The sequence below is a fragment of the Loxodonta africana genome, chromosome 16 (assembly GCF_030014295.1).
Source record: "Loxodonta africana isolate mLoxAfr1 chromosome 16, mLoxAfr1.hap2, whole genome shotgun sequence".
NCBI lineage: Eukaryota > Metazoa > Chordata > Mammalia > Proboscidea > Elephantidae > Loxodonta > Loxodonta africana.
In genome coordinates this window covers 36,313,820-36,333,372 of record NC_087357.1, presented here as the reverse complement: position 1 = coordinate 36,333,372, position 19,553 = coordinate 36,313,820, and the positions used below count along the sequence as shown (strand labels likewise).

At 41.4% G+C, this 19,553-nt stretch overlaps 1 protein-coding gene across 1 annotated transcript in view; it reads left to right on the top strand.

Annotated features, from left to right (window-relative positions):
• PI4K2A (phosphatidylinositol 4-kinase type 2 alpha) overlaps positions 1-19,553 on the top strand; it is a 36,620-nt gene that overhangs the window by 8,054 nt on the left and 9,013 nt on the right. The window contains exons 2-4 of the mRNA XM_003409197.4: positions 9,978-10,178; positions 15,530-15,661; positions 16,080-16,233. Of these exons, the coding sequence (XP_003409245.1) occupies positions 9,978-10,178; positions 15,530-15,661; positions 16,080-16,233 (487 nt within the window). The remainder of the gene's footprint in view (positions 1-9,977; positions 10,179-15,529; positions 15,662-16,079; positions 16,234-19,553) is intronic.

Sequence of the window (19,553 nt, the reverse complement as noted above, 5' to 3'; positions counted from 1 at the left end):
TAATAATATTGTTCGATAATTTCCACATTCGATTGGATCACCTTTCTTGGGAATAGGTGTAAATATGGATCTCTTCCAGTCGGTTGACCGGTAGCTGTCTTCCAAATTTCTGAACTTAGACGAGTGAGCATTTCCAGCGCTGTATCTGTTTGTTGAAACATCTCAGTTGGTATTCCGTCAATTCCTGGAGGCTTGTTTTTTGCCAGTGCCTTCAATGCAGCTTGGACTTCTTCCTTCAGTACCATCAGTTCCTGATGAATGCTTCCTCTTGAAGTGGTCGAACATGGACTAATTCTTTTTGGTATAATGACTCTGCGTATTCTTTCATCTTCTTTTGATGCTTCCTGTGCCCTTTAATATTTTCCCCATAGAATCCTTCACTGTTACAACTCGAGGCTTGAATTTTTTCTTGAGTTCTTTCAGCTTGAGAAACGCCAAGCATATTCCTCCCTTTTGGTTTTCTATCTCTAGCTCTTTGTACATGTCGTTATAAAACTTTACTTTGTCTTCTTGAATTGCCCTTTGAAATCTTCAGTTCTTTTACTTTATCATTTCTTCTTTTTACTTCAGCTTGACGTTCGAAATCAAGTTTCAGAATCTCCTCTGACATCCATCTTGGCCTTTGCTTTCTTTCCTGTCTTTTCAATGACCTCTTGCTTTCCTCCTGTATGATGTCCTTCCACAACTCGCCTGGTCTTCGGTCATTAGTGTTCAACGCGTCAAATCTGTTCTTGAGATGGTCTCTGAATTCAGGTGGGATATACTCAAGGTTGTATTTTGGCTCTCACGGGCTTGCTCTGATTTTCTTCAGTTTCAGCTTGAACTTGAACGTGAGCAATTGATGGTCTGTTCCACCATCGGCCCCTGGCCTTGTTCTGACTGATGGTATTGAGCTTTCCCATCATCTCTTTCCACAGATGTAGTTGATTTGATTCCTGTGTATTCCATCTGGTGAAGTCTGTTTATGTTGGTGAAAAAAGGTACTTGCAAGGAAGAAGTTACTGGTCTTGCAAAAGCCAATCATGCAGTCTGCAACATCGCTTCTGTCACCAAGGCCATATTTTCCGGCTATCGATCCTTCTTCTTTGTTTCCAACTTTAGCATTCCAATCACCAGTAATTATCAATGCATCCTAATTGCATGTTCGATCAATTTTAGACTGCAGAAGCTGGTAAAAATCTTCAGTTTCTTCATCTTTGGCCTTAGCAGTTGGTGCGTAAATTTGAATAGTAGTTTTAACTGGTCTTCCTTGTAGGCGTATGGATGTTATCCCCCATGTGTCTGTCAGTTTGTTGTAATGTGGGGGCTTGCGTGTTGCTGTGATGCTGGAAGCTATGGCACCGGTATTCAGATACCAGCAGGGTCGCCTGTGGAGGACAGGTTTCAGCTAAGCTTTCAGACTAAGTGAGGCTAGGAAGAAGGACCCAGCAGTCTACTTCTGAAAAGTAATTAGCCAGTGAAAATCTTATGAATAGTAGCGTAACATTGTCTGATATAGTGCTGGAAGATGAGCCCCCCAGGTTGGAAGGCACTCAAAAGATAACTGGGGAAGAGCTGCCTCCTCAAAGTAGAGTCAACCTTGATGACGTGGATGGAGTAAAGCTTTCAGGACCTTCATTTGCTGATGTGGCACGACTCAAAATGAGAAGAAATAGTTGGCAGACATCCTGGAATGTATGAAGTACGAATCTAGGAAAATTGGAAGTTGTCAAAAATGAAATGGAACACATAAACATTGGTATCCTAGGCATTAGTGAGCTGAAATGGGCTGGTATTGGCCATTTTGAATTGGACAATCATATAGTATACTATGATGGGAATGACAACTTGAAGAGGAATGGTGTTGCATTCATTGTCAAAAAGAACATTTCAAGATCTACCCTGAAATATAATGCTGTCAGTGATAGGATAATATCCATACGCCTACAAGGAAGTATTTACCGTAGTTGTCCTTTATTCTTGTGTTTCTCTCAGTGTCTTCCTTTGCCTCGGTCACATTGTGCTGACTTCCCCCATATTGTGTATTGCCTTTCCTTTCATCAAAATTAACACATACGAGTCAGAATCAACTCGATGGCAATGGGTTTGGTTTTTTTAGTTACTATCTAGTTAGCGATTCTCCCTCCCTCACCCCTAGGGTATATATTCTAAGGAAAAAAGATTCACGATATGAATAGACATGCATGTTCATTGCAGCATTATTCACAATAGCAAAGAGATTTGGAATAGCTTAAGTGCCCATCAATGGATGAATTGATAAACTGTGGTACATACAGTGGAATACTACACAGTGATAAAGAACAATGATGAGTCTGCAAAACGTCTCACAATGTGGATGAATCTGGAGGACATTATGCAAAGTCAAATAAGTCAATCGCAAAAGGACAAATCTTATATAAGACTACTGTTATAAAAAGTCAAGAAAAGGTTTACACACTGAAAGAAACACTCTTTGATGGATACCAGTGATGAGGGGTGAGTTAGAATTTTGTTCTACATTTTTCTCCAGCTCTGTCCAGGACCCTCTATTGTGATCGCTCTCAGAGCAATCAGTGGTGGTAGCCTGCCACCATCTAGTTGTACTGGACTCAGTCCGGTGGAGGCCATGGTAGGTATGGTACATTAGTCCTTTGGACTAATCTTTCCCTTGTATCTTTAGTTTTCTTCATTTTTCCTTGCTCCCGAAGGGATGAGACAGTAGAGTATCTTAGATGGCCACTCACAGGCTTTTAAGACCCTGGATGCTACTCACCAAAGTAGAATTTAGAACATTTTCTTTATAAACTACGTTATGCCAATTCAGTTGGATATTCCCCAAGGTCATGGTCCCCACGGCCCTCAGCCCAGCAATTCGGTCCCCCAGGGAGTTTGGATGTGTCTTTGGAGCATCCGTGACCTTGCCTTGTAAAAAGTTGTGCTGACTTCCCCAGTATTGTGCAGTCGGTTATTTCTTGATACCGTCTTGACATCCTGTCCCTATGGAATTTCTATAACTATACCATTTATTCCCCCTTTTTGTTTTGAAGTTGTCATCATTTACAAATTGATGTCTCTGGTTTCCTGTTTTCAGTTTTGTATCTGTATTTTACTTTTGAGAATTCTTTATTTGGGTGATACTGTTGTGTGTAATCTCAGGTTGTTGTCTGATGTTGTTGGTTCTCTGTCTGAAGAACTTCTTTTAATATCTTCTAAGGTTGGTCTGGTTTTTACAGATTACCTTAAATTCTTTTTATCTGGGGATGCCCTAGTTTCACCATTGTATTTGAGAGACAAATTTTGCTGGCTATATGATTTTTGGTTGGCAGTTCTTTTCTTTCAGGGTTTTATATATGTCATCCCATTGGCTTCTTGCTTACATGGTTTCTGCTGAGAAATCAGAACATAGCCTTAATTGGTTCCCCTTTGTGGGTGAGATTTCATTTTTACTGAGCTCCTTTTTTACAGTAAGCTGCTTTCCTTGCCTTTTGTTTTGGAAAGTTTGATTATGATATGTGTTAGTGACTTAATTTTGGGGTCTATCATGTATGGGGTTCCATGAGCTTCTTGGATAGAAGCTTTCTCATCTTTCATGATATTAGGGAAGTTTTCTGCCAGCAAATCTTCAAAAATTCTCTGTGCTTTTTTTTTTTTTTTTGGTCTCCTCCTATTCTAGAATTCAATCACATGTAAATTATTCCTCTTGATTGTGTTCCATATAACTCTTAGGCTTTCTCCATTTTTCTTCGTTCTTCTTTCTGATCATTCCTCAAACAAATTAGTATTAAGGGATTTATCCTCTATTTTGTCGATTGTCATGCATTGATTCAATTCTACTCCTGTGTCCTTCCATTAAGTTAATCTGTTTCTTCTATTTTATTATTAATCTTCTGGATTTCTAGTTGCTGTTTTTGTATGGTTTCTAATTGTTTATTTTGTCATTTTGTTCTTATATTGCTTTCCTGAATTCTTCTGGAGTTTTGTCTGTGTTTTCTTTGGTTTTGTCTGTGTTTTCCTTGATCTTTTTGAGGATCCTATATATGACTCTTTTGGATTCCTTATCATGTATTTCCATTACCATTTTTTCCTCGGGAAGGTTTTCTACCCCTTTATTTTGGTCACTTGCTTGAGCCATTTTACCCTGCTTCTTTAGGTGATTTCATATTGTTTATAATCTCCAAGGCATTAAGGTTTCATTTTATTGATTGATTGTTAGTTTGCATCATCTTGATTTTTTGTTATGTTTTGTTTTAATATACCTGGGTGGGCAGGGTGGGCATGCCCTACTGGTCACTAGTCTGGCAGCACAGGAATGCTCACCACCTGTATAGGTGGGTGGGGCTGAAGCTGACAGTGTGAGGGCAGGTCTCTGTTTCCTGGTCCTGCAGGGTGGGCTGTTGGGTGTTGGCCACCACCTGACCTCCATCCAGTGGCACAGGTGTGGTCAGGGGCAGGAGCACGCTCTCTTCTGTGGTGGGTGGGAGTTAGTGGCGTGTGTGCAGGCTCGTGGGAGTGTGCTTTCTGCTGCTGTCTGGGTCAGTGGGTGGGGATGGGTGGCAGGAGCGCAGGAGTGCTCTTTTTGCTGTTGGCCAGGTTGGCAGGTGGGGGTGGGTGGCAGGTAAGTAGACGCGCTGGAACATGCTGTCTGTCTCTTGCGGGGTGAGGGGGTAGGTAACAGGTGAGCAGGCTCACAGGAGTGTGCTTGCTGCTGCTGCTAGGTCAGCTGGCAGGGGTGGTGGCAGATGAGCAGGGGGTGGGCAGGAATGTGCTTGCTAGGTTGGTGTGTGGGAGCTCAGGAGCATGATCACTGCCGCTCGTCAGGTGGGCAGGGGGGATGGCGGACAGGGCTGGGTGGAAAGGGGAAGAGGAAGCTTATTATGGTTCCTGGGTGAATGGGGTGGCAAGGGTATGGGGTTTTCCACAGCTAATGATCAGGAGGGTGGGGGGAGGAGAGTGTGTCCCTCTGATCACCAGATATGGTTGTCTGGATACTTCGCATTGGCTGCAGCCAACAGGACCTTGCCCCGACCAAGTGCAGGGGATGGGTGGACTTCCTGGATTCTGGTCAGGTGGGGAACCTCTCTCTGACACTCTATGGATCTATTATTTTGTGTGTGCCACACACCCCTAATGATCAGGGTCTACCACTGGTGAGTATACTGTCTCTGAGTCCTGGTTCCCGTCCTAGTCTGTGGACACCGGGATCCCTGGAGCTCTTGCCCTCCTTCCTGTACTTTCCCTCCTTAGATCCAGGGTCTGTTCTGCTCACCTTGTTTCACTTCAGGTATGTCTACGCAGTTCTCTGTCTCTTATTGGGAATTCCATGAAGTTGGCCTTCCTGTGTTCCTCACCTGGGGTTGCTAATGGCTTTGTCTCAAGATGGTCATGCTCTGTCAGGATGGCCAGTGGGCCACTTCCGCTCTGTATCACTCCTCATCTGCTGCATTTGTACAAATTCTACTTCCAATTGGTGTTCAATTCTTTTTTGTTTTGTTTTAATAATATTTTATTGTTTTCAGTAAAGGTTTACACAACAGTATATGTTCCCATTCAACAATTTCTACACAGGTTGTTCAGTGACATTGCCTACATTCTTCACAATGTGTGAACATTCTTATTTCTGTTTTAGTTGTTCCATTTCTATTATTGTAGTTTCCCTGCCGCATTGCATTCTCATCTTTGTCTTAAAGTAATTGTTGACTGTGTGGTCTTATATAGATGATTTTTTAAAGGGGTATGGTATTTACAGGTGCTAGTCATTATTTTTTGAGCCAATTTGCTATGTAGGTACAAGGTAATCTCACAAGTTTCGGTTCAAGGTTTGAAAAGTATCTCAGGGCAGTAGTCTTGGGGAGACCTCCATTCTCAACCAGGCCAGTAGTCAATTCAATTCTTTATCCTTCATTTTGATGTTCAGAGTTCCAGGATTGTCATCTGCATCTGTCTCACTTGGTTTCTCAGGTCTTTCTGTAGAGGGACCGCATGGTGTATCTGACAGCCATATTGGCTCCTCAGAGCCAAACTAGTTATTTTCTCATAAAATTATGTCATGTACGCTAACATGTAATGGGTTTATTTTTATTTTTAAGTGAATTAATAGTTCAAAATTTTCATCGTAATGTTTAATACAGCAAATATTGAGTTCATCCACATAAACAAAAGCTTAATTTTTAAGAGTACGAAGGGATCTTTAGACCAAAAAGTTTGAAAACTATTAGTCTAGTTGATTGAGAGATACCAAACTTCTTGGTTGAGAGGTCCCAACTGCATAAAAAACTGTTTTATTAAAGGTTATTTTTGCATATTGCACCGTTCGTACAAGATAAGTGATATGCTTGAACTGCCTTAGATTTTAGGTTCCTCAAGGAAAGGACCTGTTTCAGCATAAAACCCTCATTCTTGTGGCTGCTGGATAGACACAGGAAACCGTTTGCGCTCCAGGTTTCAGTAATTGCTTGTGGGTCCTGACATCAGCCAGTGAGTGGCCTCTTTCCTCCTGTGCTGTTCTATTTTTATCCCCAACTCCATGGACTGCAGCTCCTTGGCTACCTGCATCTCACCTCCTTTGTCAAAAGAGGAATTTGTAAGTCGTGTTAAGAAAAGGTGTTTTAGAAATATTAGCACCAAACTGAGGCTTTCTCCTGGATGTGACAAAGGAATTGAAACTATATTAAAGAGGAGAGAGGATGATAAGAAAAATTAGGCAGTAGTCATTTCCCGTCACAGCCAAATACTGGTGGGTGTCTTTTTTATTTGAGTCGTTTTGGAGTTTGTTCCCTATGAACGAGGACAGTATTATTTTCTTCTCTTTTTTAATTTTATTATTATTTTTATTTTCAATGAAAATTTACACAACAAAGCAAGCAGTTCATCAATTTCTGCATATACAATTCAGTGACATTGGTTACTTTCTTCAAGTTGTACCACCTTTCTCAACAACCTTTTCCAAACTATTTCAATATCATTAACACAAACTCACTGTACCCCTAAGCCTGTCACCTATCCTTTTGAGTCCTGTTGCCAATTTGATGACATATAATTCTTCAACAGAGTATAATGCTTTATGCAGACATTCTTTTCTGATTAGGCTAAACTGTTCTATGGTTCAAAGATGACTTCAGGGAATAGTTTCAGTTCAAGGTTTAAAGATGTCCTCAGGGTAAGAGTTTCAGGGGATCTTCCAGTCTCAGTGGTTCCAGAAATTCAGGATTCCATGAGAATATGAAATTGCGTTCCTCATTTTCCCCTTTTTGATCTTCTGGGTTCTTCTGTAGAATTCTTGAGCTAAATATTCAGTAATGATACCCGGGCACCATCCTGTTCTTCTGGTCGTGGTGGTACAGGTATATATTCCATTTCCTCTAGTGATTCCTGACTCTCCTTCTTCCTCTGGTGCTCGCAGCAAACAGAGACCGATTGTACCTTGGGTAGCCCACTCCCAGGCTTTTAAGACAAGACCCTAGGCACTATGCAATGAACTAGGGGGTAGAAAGAAGCACCAAAATCAACATTAGGGCAATTGACTGGAATATCCCATGAAACCATGACCCTAAGCTGAGGAGGGTATTTTCGATTATTCAGTAACATAATTGATTACATAAAGTGAGTATTAGCTTTGGAAATTTGGCCAGAGGCAGTTTGTTGTATATTTTGGAAACCTGCTGAGTGTTTGCACCCTGCACAAACTAGAGATGGAACAAATGTTAATGGGATTGAATTGAACTGAGGCCTAAACTTAGCCTTGAAGGGTACTTCTTGTTTGTCCCTTTCTTCCTCTCAGTGGTTGCATCAGAGGTGACATGGATAGGTTTTAATCTTCCCAAATAGCAGTCTAAGTAAAAACTGTGCTTACTATGCAAATTTAGCTTTAAAACAAGTTCCTTAACCCTGCTTCTCCTTCCTTCCCGTCTACAGATTGCCAGCCTTGAACCTGTCCTCTTTAAATATTCTGGTACTGCCACTGTTTCCTCCATGCTTTCCGCCCTACTGTTTCCCCCATCCGTCCAGTCCAGTCCAGACAGTGTTCGTTAATGAAACCCCTGTAATACTGAGATGCCGTAGTAACTGTGTTCATGTTTTTAGAGTCAATGAACTGCTTCATATGGTGGGAAGAAATTGAGAAGTTTGAGAGTTTAGTCTATAAATGACCCTTGGCTGCAACCTTGGTCATCAAGTTCTACTTTCTTTAAGTAGAACTATTTAAACCTCAGGTCTCGTATTTTTCAGCCAATGCTAGTAGTAGGAATGTCTTGGTCTTCTTTTTGCTGGGTACTAGCGTACTGAACTCTGCATTATGCTTCAGTTGAACTGACTCTTACGTTCTGGGATATGCCTTACTCACGTTGCCCTGTGGTTTCAAGGAGTTATAGTGGACTCATCAGTCATTCTCTGAGTGGTAAGCCCATTGTTACTGCTGCTGTGTTGCTAGAACCTGGAACTCCAGCGGAGCAAAGGCAGAAAGATTATTAGGCCTCTTGCTAGCTTCTTTGGATAAGAAAATAATTCTGAAGACTTATGATAGGAAGGTATGCATTTTACTTTTTCCAGTGAATAAATAAGTTTATTTATCTTTAATAATAAATTAATTCTTTTTGTAGGGAAGAGGGGAGTTCAGTATTTCTCTTGGCCATCTCAGATCTTTGCAAGGCTTCTTGAAGGAACTACCTTCAAGGTTAACCAATTATTGTTAAAGACAGGTACCTTGCCAATTCCTAATGAGTACTTGCTTAATGCAGGCAGATGAGTGTATGTTTTCTGCTACGACCTGCCATTCAGGAAGTGACACCCACAGAGTAATATCCTATGACCCAGACCAGTTTGAGTTGGCTATGGGATGAGGAGAGAGGGAGAATCATATGCTAGGAAGATGAATCACTTGGGTTGCATATTTGCTTTTCTTTCTTTGAATCACTAGCTGCTTGGGGACTGGAGGAAATGAAATAAATTTAAAACACCCTCAGAGGCTGACTGATCTGGGGAGAGAAACCTTCAGGAGGGAAGGCCATAGTTGTAGGTTGCAGCAGCTTCCCATATTTCCAAGGATCTTTGAGCATTAAATTACTGTCGGCTAGAGAAGATGAATTTAATCTTTGTGGCACCTCATGTCCTGGTCTCTTGCCTATCGGATTACTTAAGAGAACCCCATTCTTGCCAGGTAGCAGTTTCTTTTTCCTGCTTTGATTTTCCTCCCTGGTTGCATTCTTAGTTTGTCATTGCTGAACTTTTTATTTCAAGGTCTTGTTAACACCCAGAGGGATAGTAAGGCTGATAGAGGAAATCAGCCATTGATGAAAGAATTTTCTTAACTTCATTCCATAATACCCTTTTTATTTCCTTTCAGTTGATAATTTGAGTCTTTACATAATTGATTCAAAGCAACATTGTGTACATTTGTACCTCCCAACCTTGGGAATTGGGGTTTGATGGTGTTAAACTTATGGTAGACAATATAAGGTCTTGTAGGATAAATGGGATAAGAACACACACACACATACACATGATCCATGATTAAGTAAGTTAATTCCTTACTGTTTTTTTAGAGCCCTCAATACTTTCAGTGTGGTGAGATTGCCTTTCTGGGAGGAAAGAAGCAGCATTGTATTGGCATAAGATTGCTGCCAGTGACTCAAGATCTGCCACTGTGTTGGCGTCTATATCTTGCTTCTAGAAGTGCAGAAATCCATTAACCGTGTTTGTTAGAAGCACAAAGTTAGAAGTAGGTATTGATAATGAGGGAAGAGAGAAGGACAAGTGAAGCAGCCAGGAAAAATAAGGAGACTTGGCACCTTCTTAGGTCACAGCTGGTTCTAGCAGTGGGTTTCTTACCTGCACATATGAGCTGATATCTTTTCCTTACCAGCTGGGGAGAATCCTGTGTATGAGTGTAAGTGAGGATTTTCTGCCTATGCCCTCTGCTTTTCTTCTAGGTACCTGCTGACTTGGTCTTGGGTCTTCTTTACTCAACTTGCCTTTACCTTACTCTTACTCTGTTATCTCTGTAGAAGATCATTGCTGTCTTCAAACCCAAGAATGAAGAGCCATATGGGCACCTTAATCCTAAGTGGACCAAGTGGCTGCAAAAACTATGCTGTCCCTGCTGTTTTGGCCGTGACTGCCTTGTCCTCAACCAGGGATATCTCTCAGAGGCAGGGGCTAGCCTGGTGGACCAAAAACTGGAACTCAACATTGTGCCCCGTACAAAGGTAAGTGACTTATCTCTAGGGAGCCTTATTGCCTGGCCAGAATTTTCCTGGGGCCTAAGCCCTGGTAGATGTTAGTGGGAACATTAGGTCCAGTGAGGGCTATTTGTACCAAGTCTGAGGTTCTTAACCTTTTTGTTTGGCGGGAGGAGAAGATTAGGCTCATGATTTGATCATCTGATGAAAGCTATCCTCAGAAGGATACACATAAAGTCTTTGCATACAATTTCAGGGAGTTCACAGACCCTCTGATGCTCATCTATAGGTTCCCTGGATCTTTAGACCCCAGGTAACCCCAAGCTGGTTTACAACATATGTACTTTTATGGGTGACTTTCTTGGACTTCTCAGCCAATCCAGCATTTAGATACAGTCTAGGGTGGACTAGCTGTTATCAGCTAAGCACTCAAGCAAGGTTCTGGCAAGAAAGATTCTAGAATGGACTGTGGGTTAGAATGAGGATCTGGCCTAAACCTCTACAGGGAGCTGACATGGAATTCTCTTCACCCGTCCTTATTCTGTAGAATTCTGGGACGTGTCTGAACATACCAAAGTAAGAGTCCTCTTTTCAGGCAGATCCACTATGGTCAATGGATCGCTTTTATATGCCTTTCTTGCCATGGTCTTGTAACTCCCACCAAATAGCTAGGTGGGGTTATACGAATGAGGTGCTCATGGCCCACCAAGGGAATTGGATAGCTTGCTAATAATGCAAGTAAGGTGCATGGCACCCTTGTGGGGAGGGTGGGACCATGCAAATAAGATGTATAGAACCCTAACAAGGGGATTGGTCAGTTTTGCCACCCCATTAGGCTTAAAATGAGCCATTCCAGAGGTGGACAGTTTACTACCAACAAGAAAGAAGAGCTAGGAGTGGGGTGTGTCCTTTGGACCTGGGATTTCTGTATTGAGAACCTCCAAGAACCAGGAGACTGAAAGCTGTAATACCGAAGATGGTAAGAAACAGCGAGAAGCAGTGGCGGAGGAATGGCGGCAGCAGAGGCAGCAGAACCAGGAGACCAGCAGGAGATGGTGCGGCGGGCTTCCCAGCCCACAGAGTGAGAAAGCCAAGCACCTTCAGGAGGATGCTTGCTGATGGAGTGGGGTGCCTCTGGGCACTTGTTGGCAGAGCTAGGCTTGCTGACTCACAGAGCTAGAGAGCTGAACACCTTCGAGCTGAGGCTTATTGGAGGAGACGGGTGCCTCTGGGCTTTTATCGGTGGAGCTAAAGAGCTTTGTAACACTTGCCCGAGCAGGGCAGAGGCCAGACCGGCCCAAGGGGCTGAGAGCCGAGAGGGCGGAGGGCCAGGGAGAGGCCTGCCTACGGGCATGGTCGAGAAGCTGTCCTGACCAAAGAACTATATCCTGAGTGGTTCCGGATCCTGAATTGTTACCTGTTACTTCCCTAATTAACCCCATAATTATGAGTATTGTCTGTGAGTTCTGTGTGGCCATTGCAATGAATTATTGAACCTAGCACAGAAGTAGAGAGTACTGTGGGAGGGATAGCTGGTGTCAGAATTGATAAAAGGGTTGGAGGGAGGAGGTATGTCTGACCTCTGCTTCACAGGAATCAGCCTTGGGCTGATGCTGATGGTGATCCTCTCTCCCCCTTGTGAAGATAGAGGTCAGACGCCTCCACCACGCAGTTTTTACATCCACATTTAGAATCTTAACTTTGTGTTATAGACTCAGCTGAAGTTCTGATAAGGGTTTAGACCATCCCCCCAGAAAAATGTATTTAAATACAGAATTGAATTGGATTCACTTTCAGGAAATTTACTGATCCCAGGTTAAGGACCCCTGTACTATATACAGGGTGTTCCCTTTGATCCATGAAACTTTCCAAGGGTTACGAGGGGAGGGAATCTGCTGGTCAGCATATGAACATTTAAGAATCCGTCATCACCCGTTGAGTATATGCATACCTGAGGTTTAGTAACAACTTAAGGTGAAACTCTGATTTGGTTCCCTAAGGCTGTAGGGGCAGCTCTGTAGCTCCAGACAGGGTGTCTGGGTCTTGGCCCTCTTTGAAAATGATGAAACCTGTAAATCCTGTCCCCAGAAAAAAAAACACATATTTATAATCATTGTTTTGCATATAATTTCAGGGGGATAGTTCATAGTCTAGTTGAAGTCCATCTCTTGACCCTCTAAGGACCACGGCATCTAGATTAAAAATCCCTGCTTGAAATTTTCTTTGCAGTTTTAGGTTGCAGACTCTGAGGGCAAAGAGATTGATCAGCAGACAGCAACTTCCCTTCAAACCTGCTTTTCTTTTTTCCCAGGGTGTTTTAGAGGAGAATGTGATATAGTAGATGTTTTGTTGTGTCTACTCCTTTGCCACTAAACTCCCAATCATAAGGCAGCCAGTTAGTAAGTTTGTAGAAGTCAGGGACCATTTCTTGAGATTTCTTTTTCCCATTCTCAGCACCTAGCAAAGTACTAATAGCATTCAGTAAATACCAGCTGAACCGGTGAGTGAGCATCACGTCATGAGAAGCGATACCAAAGATGCCCCTGCATCAGATCTATGGAAGGAGTGTTTGGCTGGCTTGTCATTCCCATTGGACTTCTACTTGGCTGCCTGGCCTTGAGTAGCTCATTCCATCCCTTCACGCTTTAGTTTCCTCTGTTCATGCAGTTAGTTAAAACAGCACGCGTTTAATATCCTGTATGATAATTAATGCTCCTAAGATCTCCTGTCTAACCTGAAATCCTCCTGTTAGGGCACTGCTAGACTCCAGAAACTTTAAAATACTCTTTGCTCATCACTCTGTAATTTCCTTCGTTTGCTAGGCAGATAGCAGGCTGCCCCTGGCCCTGTGCCTGCCTGTTCTGACCATGTTTCTGGAGTGCAGTACCTGAGAATTAGAGGGCTTGAGTTTGAATTCTGGCTCAGCAGCTTTTTATTTGGGTGACCCTTGTCTGAGATGCTGAAACCCTCCTATGCTTAGTTTCCTCACTGTGAAAAATAGGAATGTAAATAGTTCCTGTTTTATAGGGTGATTATCAAGATTACACGAAATAATACACATAGAGCATGTATGTAGCGCAGTGCCCTGGCATGATGTCAATGGTCTGTATGTGTTAGCCTGTGGTGTCGTTATGAGCTATTGTAATTACTAATGTCACCCCACAATCCCTTTCTTCCCCATCCCTGGTCTTCCTCTTTCCCTATTAGAGAACCTTAATGAGACCTGAGGATCTTTTGCATCAAAAAGTCAGCAGCAACGAAAACACTTGTATTCTGTGAGTCTGAGATGAGACAGAACTTTGCAAATTTAAGAGACAGCTGCTGGAGGATAGAAAGAGGAAGTCTGTCCCCTCTCTCCCTCCCCCACCCTTGTGACAGGATTCTGTCCAGTTGATCAGAGTATCTGTCACTATGGAAACGGGACTCACTTGCAATGGAGCTTCACATAGTAAGGCTCTAATTCTTACTTGCTAGTAGTCTTTTGGTGTCCCGGTGAGGTTCCAGGTTATGATAGTTTCATTACTTTTAAGGGAAAAAGTGGTTTGTTAAACAAAAAGTGATCAAAAGTAAATCTTGTGGGGGGAAAGGGTGGTTTATGGCTTGCATTGGTTTGAGAGAGCCAGGGTTTGCCTTAGGAAAACCCTTTCTGCCTTCATTGCTATGGCAATTTCCTGATGTTGTAAGGGGGGAGTGCCTGCAACAGTACTTTGCACATCTGTTTTAGGACTCTGTTAACACTGAATGGATGGATGGAATTATTTTGAACTATCTGCCGCCAAGGTATATGGGCAAGATAATTAGTTATTTGTAATGAATTTTGCAAGGCTTAGGAAAAGAAAGGATTATCCTATAAATTTGATCTTAGGTGTTTGTATGGTAAAACCCACTGGTTGCTATCTCATGCATTCATTCATTAAACATTTAATGAGCATGTGCCAGACACTGTGTTAGGTGCTGGGGATGCTAATGTGAATAAGATGTTTTCTATCTCCTCAAATTGTATTGGTCTTAAGAGAGAAGTTAAACATACATACAAATAAATAATTGCAAGACACTGTGATAAATGTGATAGTAGATATGTATACAGACTATAGTGATGTCACTGCAATTTGACAGTCAGGTGTAATCCTGACGGCTAATTAAAAATTCTTGTGAATAGGCAATGCATACAAATAGTGCAAAAATAAGACACAGAAGAGTAAAGAGAAAATTATTCAGCTTCCCTCCCACAGCTGTCTCCCAGACACCGAGTTTCCTTCCTCAGAGTCAGCTGTTATCACTAGTTTCTTGTGTAATATACCAGATACAGTCTATGCATAAATATAGCAATATATTAAAAATTAAAACCAATTTTCATGTGTTTATTTTCTAAAATATGAATATTTACACATAGTAAAAAAATTCAAAAGTAAATAAAAACATATAAATTACAACCTGTTTTGTTTTTAATGATATTGTGTTTTTGATGGAAGGTTTACACAGCAGTTTAGGTTCCCATTCAACAATTTCACAAGTTGTTCAGTGACATTGGTTACATCCTTCACAATGTGTGAACATTCCTATTATTTCCATTCTGGTTGTTCCATTTCTATTAATCTAGTTTCCCTGTCCCTTTACCTTCTCATCTTTGTTTTGAAGTAATTGTTGCCTGTTTGGTCTCATATAGGTGATTTTTTCAAGGAGCACAGTACTCATAGTGATATTCTTTATTTTGTGAGCAAATCTTATTTAGCTAAAAGGTGACCTCAGGGGCTTATTTCAGTTCAAGGTTTAAAGAGAATCTCAGAGCAGTAGCCTCAGGGAGCCCTCCAGTCTCAACTGTACAATCTGTTTTTATTTGGAGAGAAAAGTATGCCTCCCTTAGATAGGCTGTCTCCTCATGTGAGGCATTGGGCCATCACCTCCTAACCTGGAGGGTGGCTGTATTAGGGTCTATCACTCTAGCTGCTCTTAACAACCCCGAACCTCAGTGGTTTAACACAGTAAGAGTTTATTTCTTGCCCATGTCACAGACCCATACCAGTTAGGCAGCTCTCCATGTAGTGACAGGGGATCTAGGCTTCTCCCGTGATGTGGCTCTGCCATCTTGGGGCTCTTCATTTCCAGCTGCACAGATTGGGGAATGGTGGACTAAGGGTCATGTGGGGGATATTTGGGGCCAGGCCTGGAAGGAGTGTGTATACATCACTTCATCCACATTCCATCGGCCTGAGCTGGTCATATACCCTATCCTAGCTACTAGAAAGGCTGAGAATGTGTTCTTTTTGTGTGTTCTGGAAGAGGAACAGGATTGGTGGGCATCTAGGTGTTCTCTGCCATAGTGGTCTGATTCCTTAAACTTGATTCTAACCTGGATATCTCTGCTCTCTCCACTATAGGTAGTACACCTGGCCAGTGAGACCTTCAACTATAGTGCCATTGACCGAGTGAAGTCCAGGGGCAAGCGGCTTGCGCTAGAGAAAGTGCCAAAAGTTGGGCAGCGGTTTAACCGCATCGGGCTACCGCCGAAGGTATGGACTGAGGTTCTGAACCTATGTGGCTTCTCAAAGGTGATGTGTGATGATTTTAGTGGCATAGTGATCCAACTGGTGAAGGAAGGTACCTGCAGACTCACAAATGCCTTGCGAATAGCCTGTCTTGAGGCTTTCTGTCAAGGATCTGAGGTTTGGGGAATAATTCTCCAAAAAGTAGGAGACCCTAATGTTCTCACTTTACCCCTCTGAGCCATTTGAATGGGCTTCTTGAATTTGTCTGGGGAATCATTGTCACACCCTTTTCTCCTGTAGTTGCAAGGAAGTGAAGATTTTGAAAATGTTCCTTTTCTCTGATACAAACTCCTCAGGGCCTTGGTGGGTACCTGACTTCTTCCCTGGGTCTTTGGACTTGGGCTGTAGGGAAATACCTTGTGTTCCTCACTCTTGGTTCCAGGTCGGTTCATTCCAGCTCTTTGTTGAAGGCTACAAAGATGCAGACTACTGGCTGCGGCGTTTTGAAGCAGAGCCACTCCCTGAGAACACTAACCGGCAACTACTGCTGCAGTTTGAGCGGTTGGTGGTGCTGGATTACATCATCCGCAACACTGGTGAGCAGCCGTAGGTGGTCCCTTGCCTTGTGCCAGATGGTGGAGGCATGGGGCCCGAGGAGGCCTGGAGGCTTGCAGGGTTTGGAAATCAGAATGTCTTACCAGGATGAGGTTTTTCTAATCAGGGTGATTATGCACATTTGGGGAGGGTCTCAGAGAATACTTTCCCACATCAAGCCACATCCTGTGTCGTTATCAGAGGTGGTAAGGCCTGCAGCAAGTCTTTATATTTATCTTACCATTTTTCCTGATCCTGGACAGAAGACACTTGACTCTTCCAGAGCTCTGTGATCTTATCCTTGATCCCCAGTCATTCTTGTGACTTTATGTCTAAAATGACAAGACTTTGATGTCACAAGTCATTCTTGTGACATCAGAGTCTTGTCTTTTTCTGATATCTTGAGGCAGATGCTTAGGTCATCAATTCTTAGCCTTTCTCTTTTTCTAATAAATACATTTTAAAGGCTTAACTTTGATTTTAAGCACAGCTTAGCTGCATCCTACCAAATTTTTTCCATTGTTATCAGTTTAAAATATTTTCTGACTTCCATTGTGCTTTCTTCTTTGACTCATAGTTTACTTAAAAGAATATTTTTAACTGTTTATTATGGAAAATTTTAAACATTTATAAAGGTAGAGAGAGTGGTGTACTTATTACCTGTGTACTCGTTACCAGCTTGAACATTTATTACGTAAGGCACCACTTGCTGCTGTCCCCATTTCCTGCTGGACTGTTTTAAAGCAAATCCCAGAGATCATATCATCCTATCTATAAATGCTGCCATATGTCCCCTAAGAGATAAAGACTTTTTTTTTTAGTATGATCACCATCTAATGTCTTGTGTGTTCAGAATTCCCCAGTTGACTCAGAAATGTTTTTATACAGTTGATTTGTTCAAATCACAATCCAAACAAGGTCTAGATACTACATTTGCTAATATGTTTCTTAAGTATCTTTTAATTTAAAGAATGCCCACCTCTTTTTTTGTTGAAGAAACTGGGTTATTTGCCCTGTAGAATCTCCACATTCTGGATTTGGCTTACTTTCATCCCTTTGGTGTTATTTAATATGCTCTCCATCCCCTGTGTTTCTTGTTAAGTGGCAAGCTAGGTCTAACCACAAAAACCAAAAACCCATTGCCGTTGAGTCAATTCCGATTCATAGCGACCCTATAGGACAGAGTAGAACTGCCCCATAGAGTTTCCAAGGAGCACCTGGTGGATTTGAACTACCAGTCTTTTGGTTAGCAGCTGTAGCGCTTAACCATTATGCCACCAGGGTTTTGTCAAATTTGGGTTGGTACATTTATTTTGACATAATTTCAGAGTAATAGAAACATTGCAAGAATAATATAAAGAATTTCCATGTATTCTTCACTCAGGTTCCCTAAATGTTAGCATTTTACTACATTTGCTTTATCATTCTCTTATCAGAGAGAGATATATTTATGTGTGTATGTGTATTTGTTCCTTAACAATTTGAGAGTAAGTTGCAGAAATGTTACATCTTTATCCCTAAATACTTCAGTGTATGTATTTCCTAAAAACAAGGATATTCTCCTATACAACAACAGCAGCACAGTTATAAAATTCAGGAAATTAACATTGACACAATGCTATTATCCATCTAACCTATAGACCATATTCAGATTTTCCCAATTTTCCTCATAATATCCTTATAGCAAAAGAAAATTCTGGTTCACATATTACATTCAGTTATCTCTTTAGCTTTTTTTTTTTTTTTTTCAATCTGAAACAATTCCTCAGTCTTTCTTGGTCTTGCATGATACTGACATTTTTAAAGAATACAGGCCAATAATTTTTAGATTATCTCTCAGTTTGGGTCTGTCTGATGTTTCCTCATTATTAGATTTAGGCTATGCTGGTTTTGTCAGGAATACTTTGGAGTGATATTTTGCTGTCTGTGTATCATGTCAGAAGCCACATAGTGTTCTATTACTGGTAATGTTCACTTTGGTTAATGTGGTATCTGTTAGACTTTCTTTACTGTAAAGTTACTTTTTGTTCCTTTGTGGGGGAGAGGCTCTGAGACTATGTAAATATCCTGTTATTCGAACTTTCATCCACCAGCTTTGGCATCTGTTGACGATGATTGCCTGGATCAATTATTACTATGATGGGTGCCAAATGGTGATTTTTTTCTAATTCTGTCATTCCTTCTTCATTTATTAGTTGAAGTTCTACTGTAAGGGAGTGCTTTCCTCCCCTCCCCATTCATTCATTCAAATATATATATATATTTGTGTGTGTACGTATACGTATATATGTATCAGTATGGACTCATAGATTCTTATTTTACTTAATAAAGTATAACTACTTACTGTCATTATTTATTTTGATGTTTAAATTGTCCCAGATTTGGCCAGTGAAAACCCCTTTAATCTTACTGTATATCATTTTGGTAGCCCCCATCATTCTTTGAGCACTTTGTTACTTTCTGTCATAAAATAATAAAGGTTTATCTTATACTTTTCTAGTCCCAACCCTGAAATCAGCCATTTCTCCAAGGAGCCCTGGTTTCTCTTATTGGGCAGTGGTATTTGGAAGCCAAGATCCAAATGTTAGATGTACTCATTGTTACTGTGGTATCATTGCTTCTGAGGCCTCCTAGTGGACAGAACCACACCAAAAAACCAAACCAGGAATGGTCACAGGGAATATAGGGTGGAGAAGAGGATTGTGCTATCTCATTCGGGCGAGAGCAGCTAGGAGTACATAGCAGGATGTGTATAAGTTTTTGTATGAGAGACTGACTTGATTTGTAAGCTTTGACTTAAAGCACAATTAAAAACAAAACAAACCAAACCAAATCTGTTGCTGTCGAGTCAATTCTGACTCATAGCAACCCTATAGGACAGAGTAGAATTGCCCCATAGAGTTTCCTAGGAGCACCTGGTGGATTTGAACTGCCGACTCTTTGGTTAGCAGTGGTAGCGCTTAGCCACTACACCACCAGGGTTTCCCATACACACACACATGTATATAAAACTTCACAAAATAATGTCATTGTCATTATTATTAGTGTTATTAATAAACTTTTTATTGTGGAGAATTTTGAACATACACAAATAAGCAGAATAATGAACCCTTGTTTACCCATCATCCTAGCCACAACATCCACCATTGATCAATAGGCCAGCCTGCCCCGTTTACACCTCCTTTCATTTACCTCTTTTATTAATTTAATGTAAGCTTCATATATGATTTAATTTCATTCATAATTATTTCATTATGTATCTCCAAAAGGTAAGAACTCTTAAAAAAATATACTATTATCACACCTTAACAAAATTAACAAT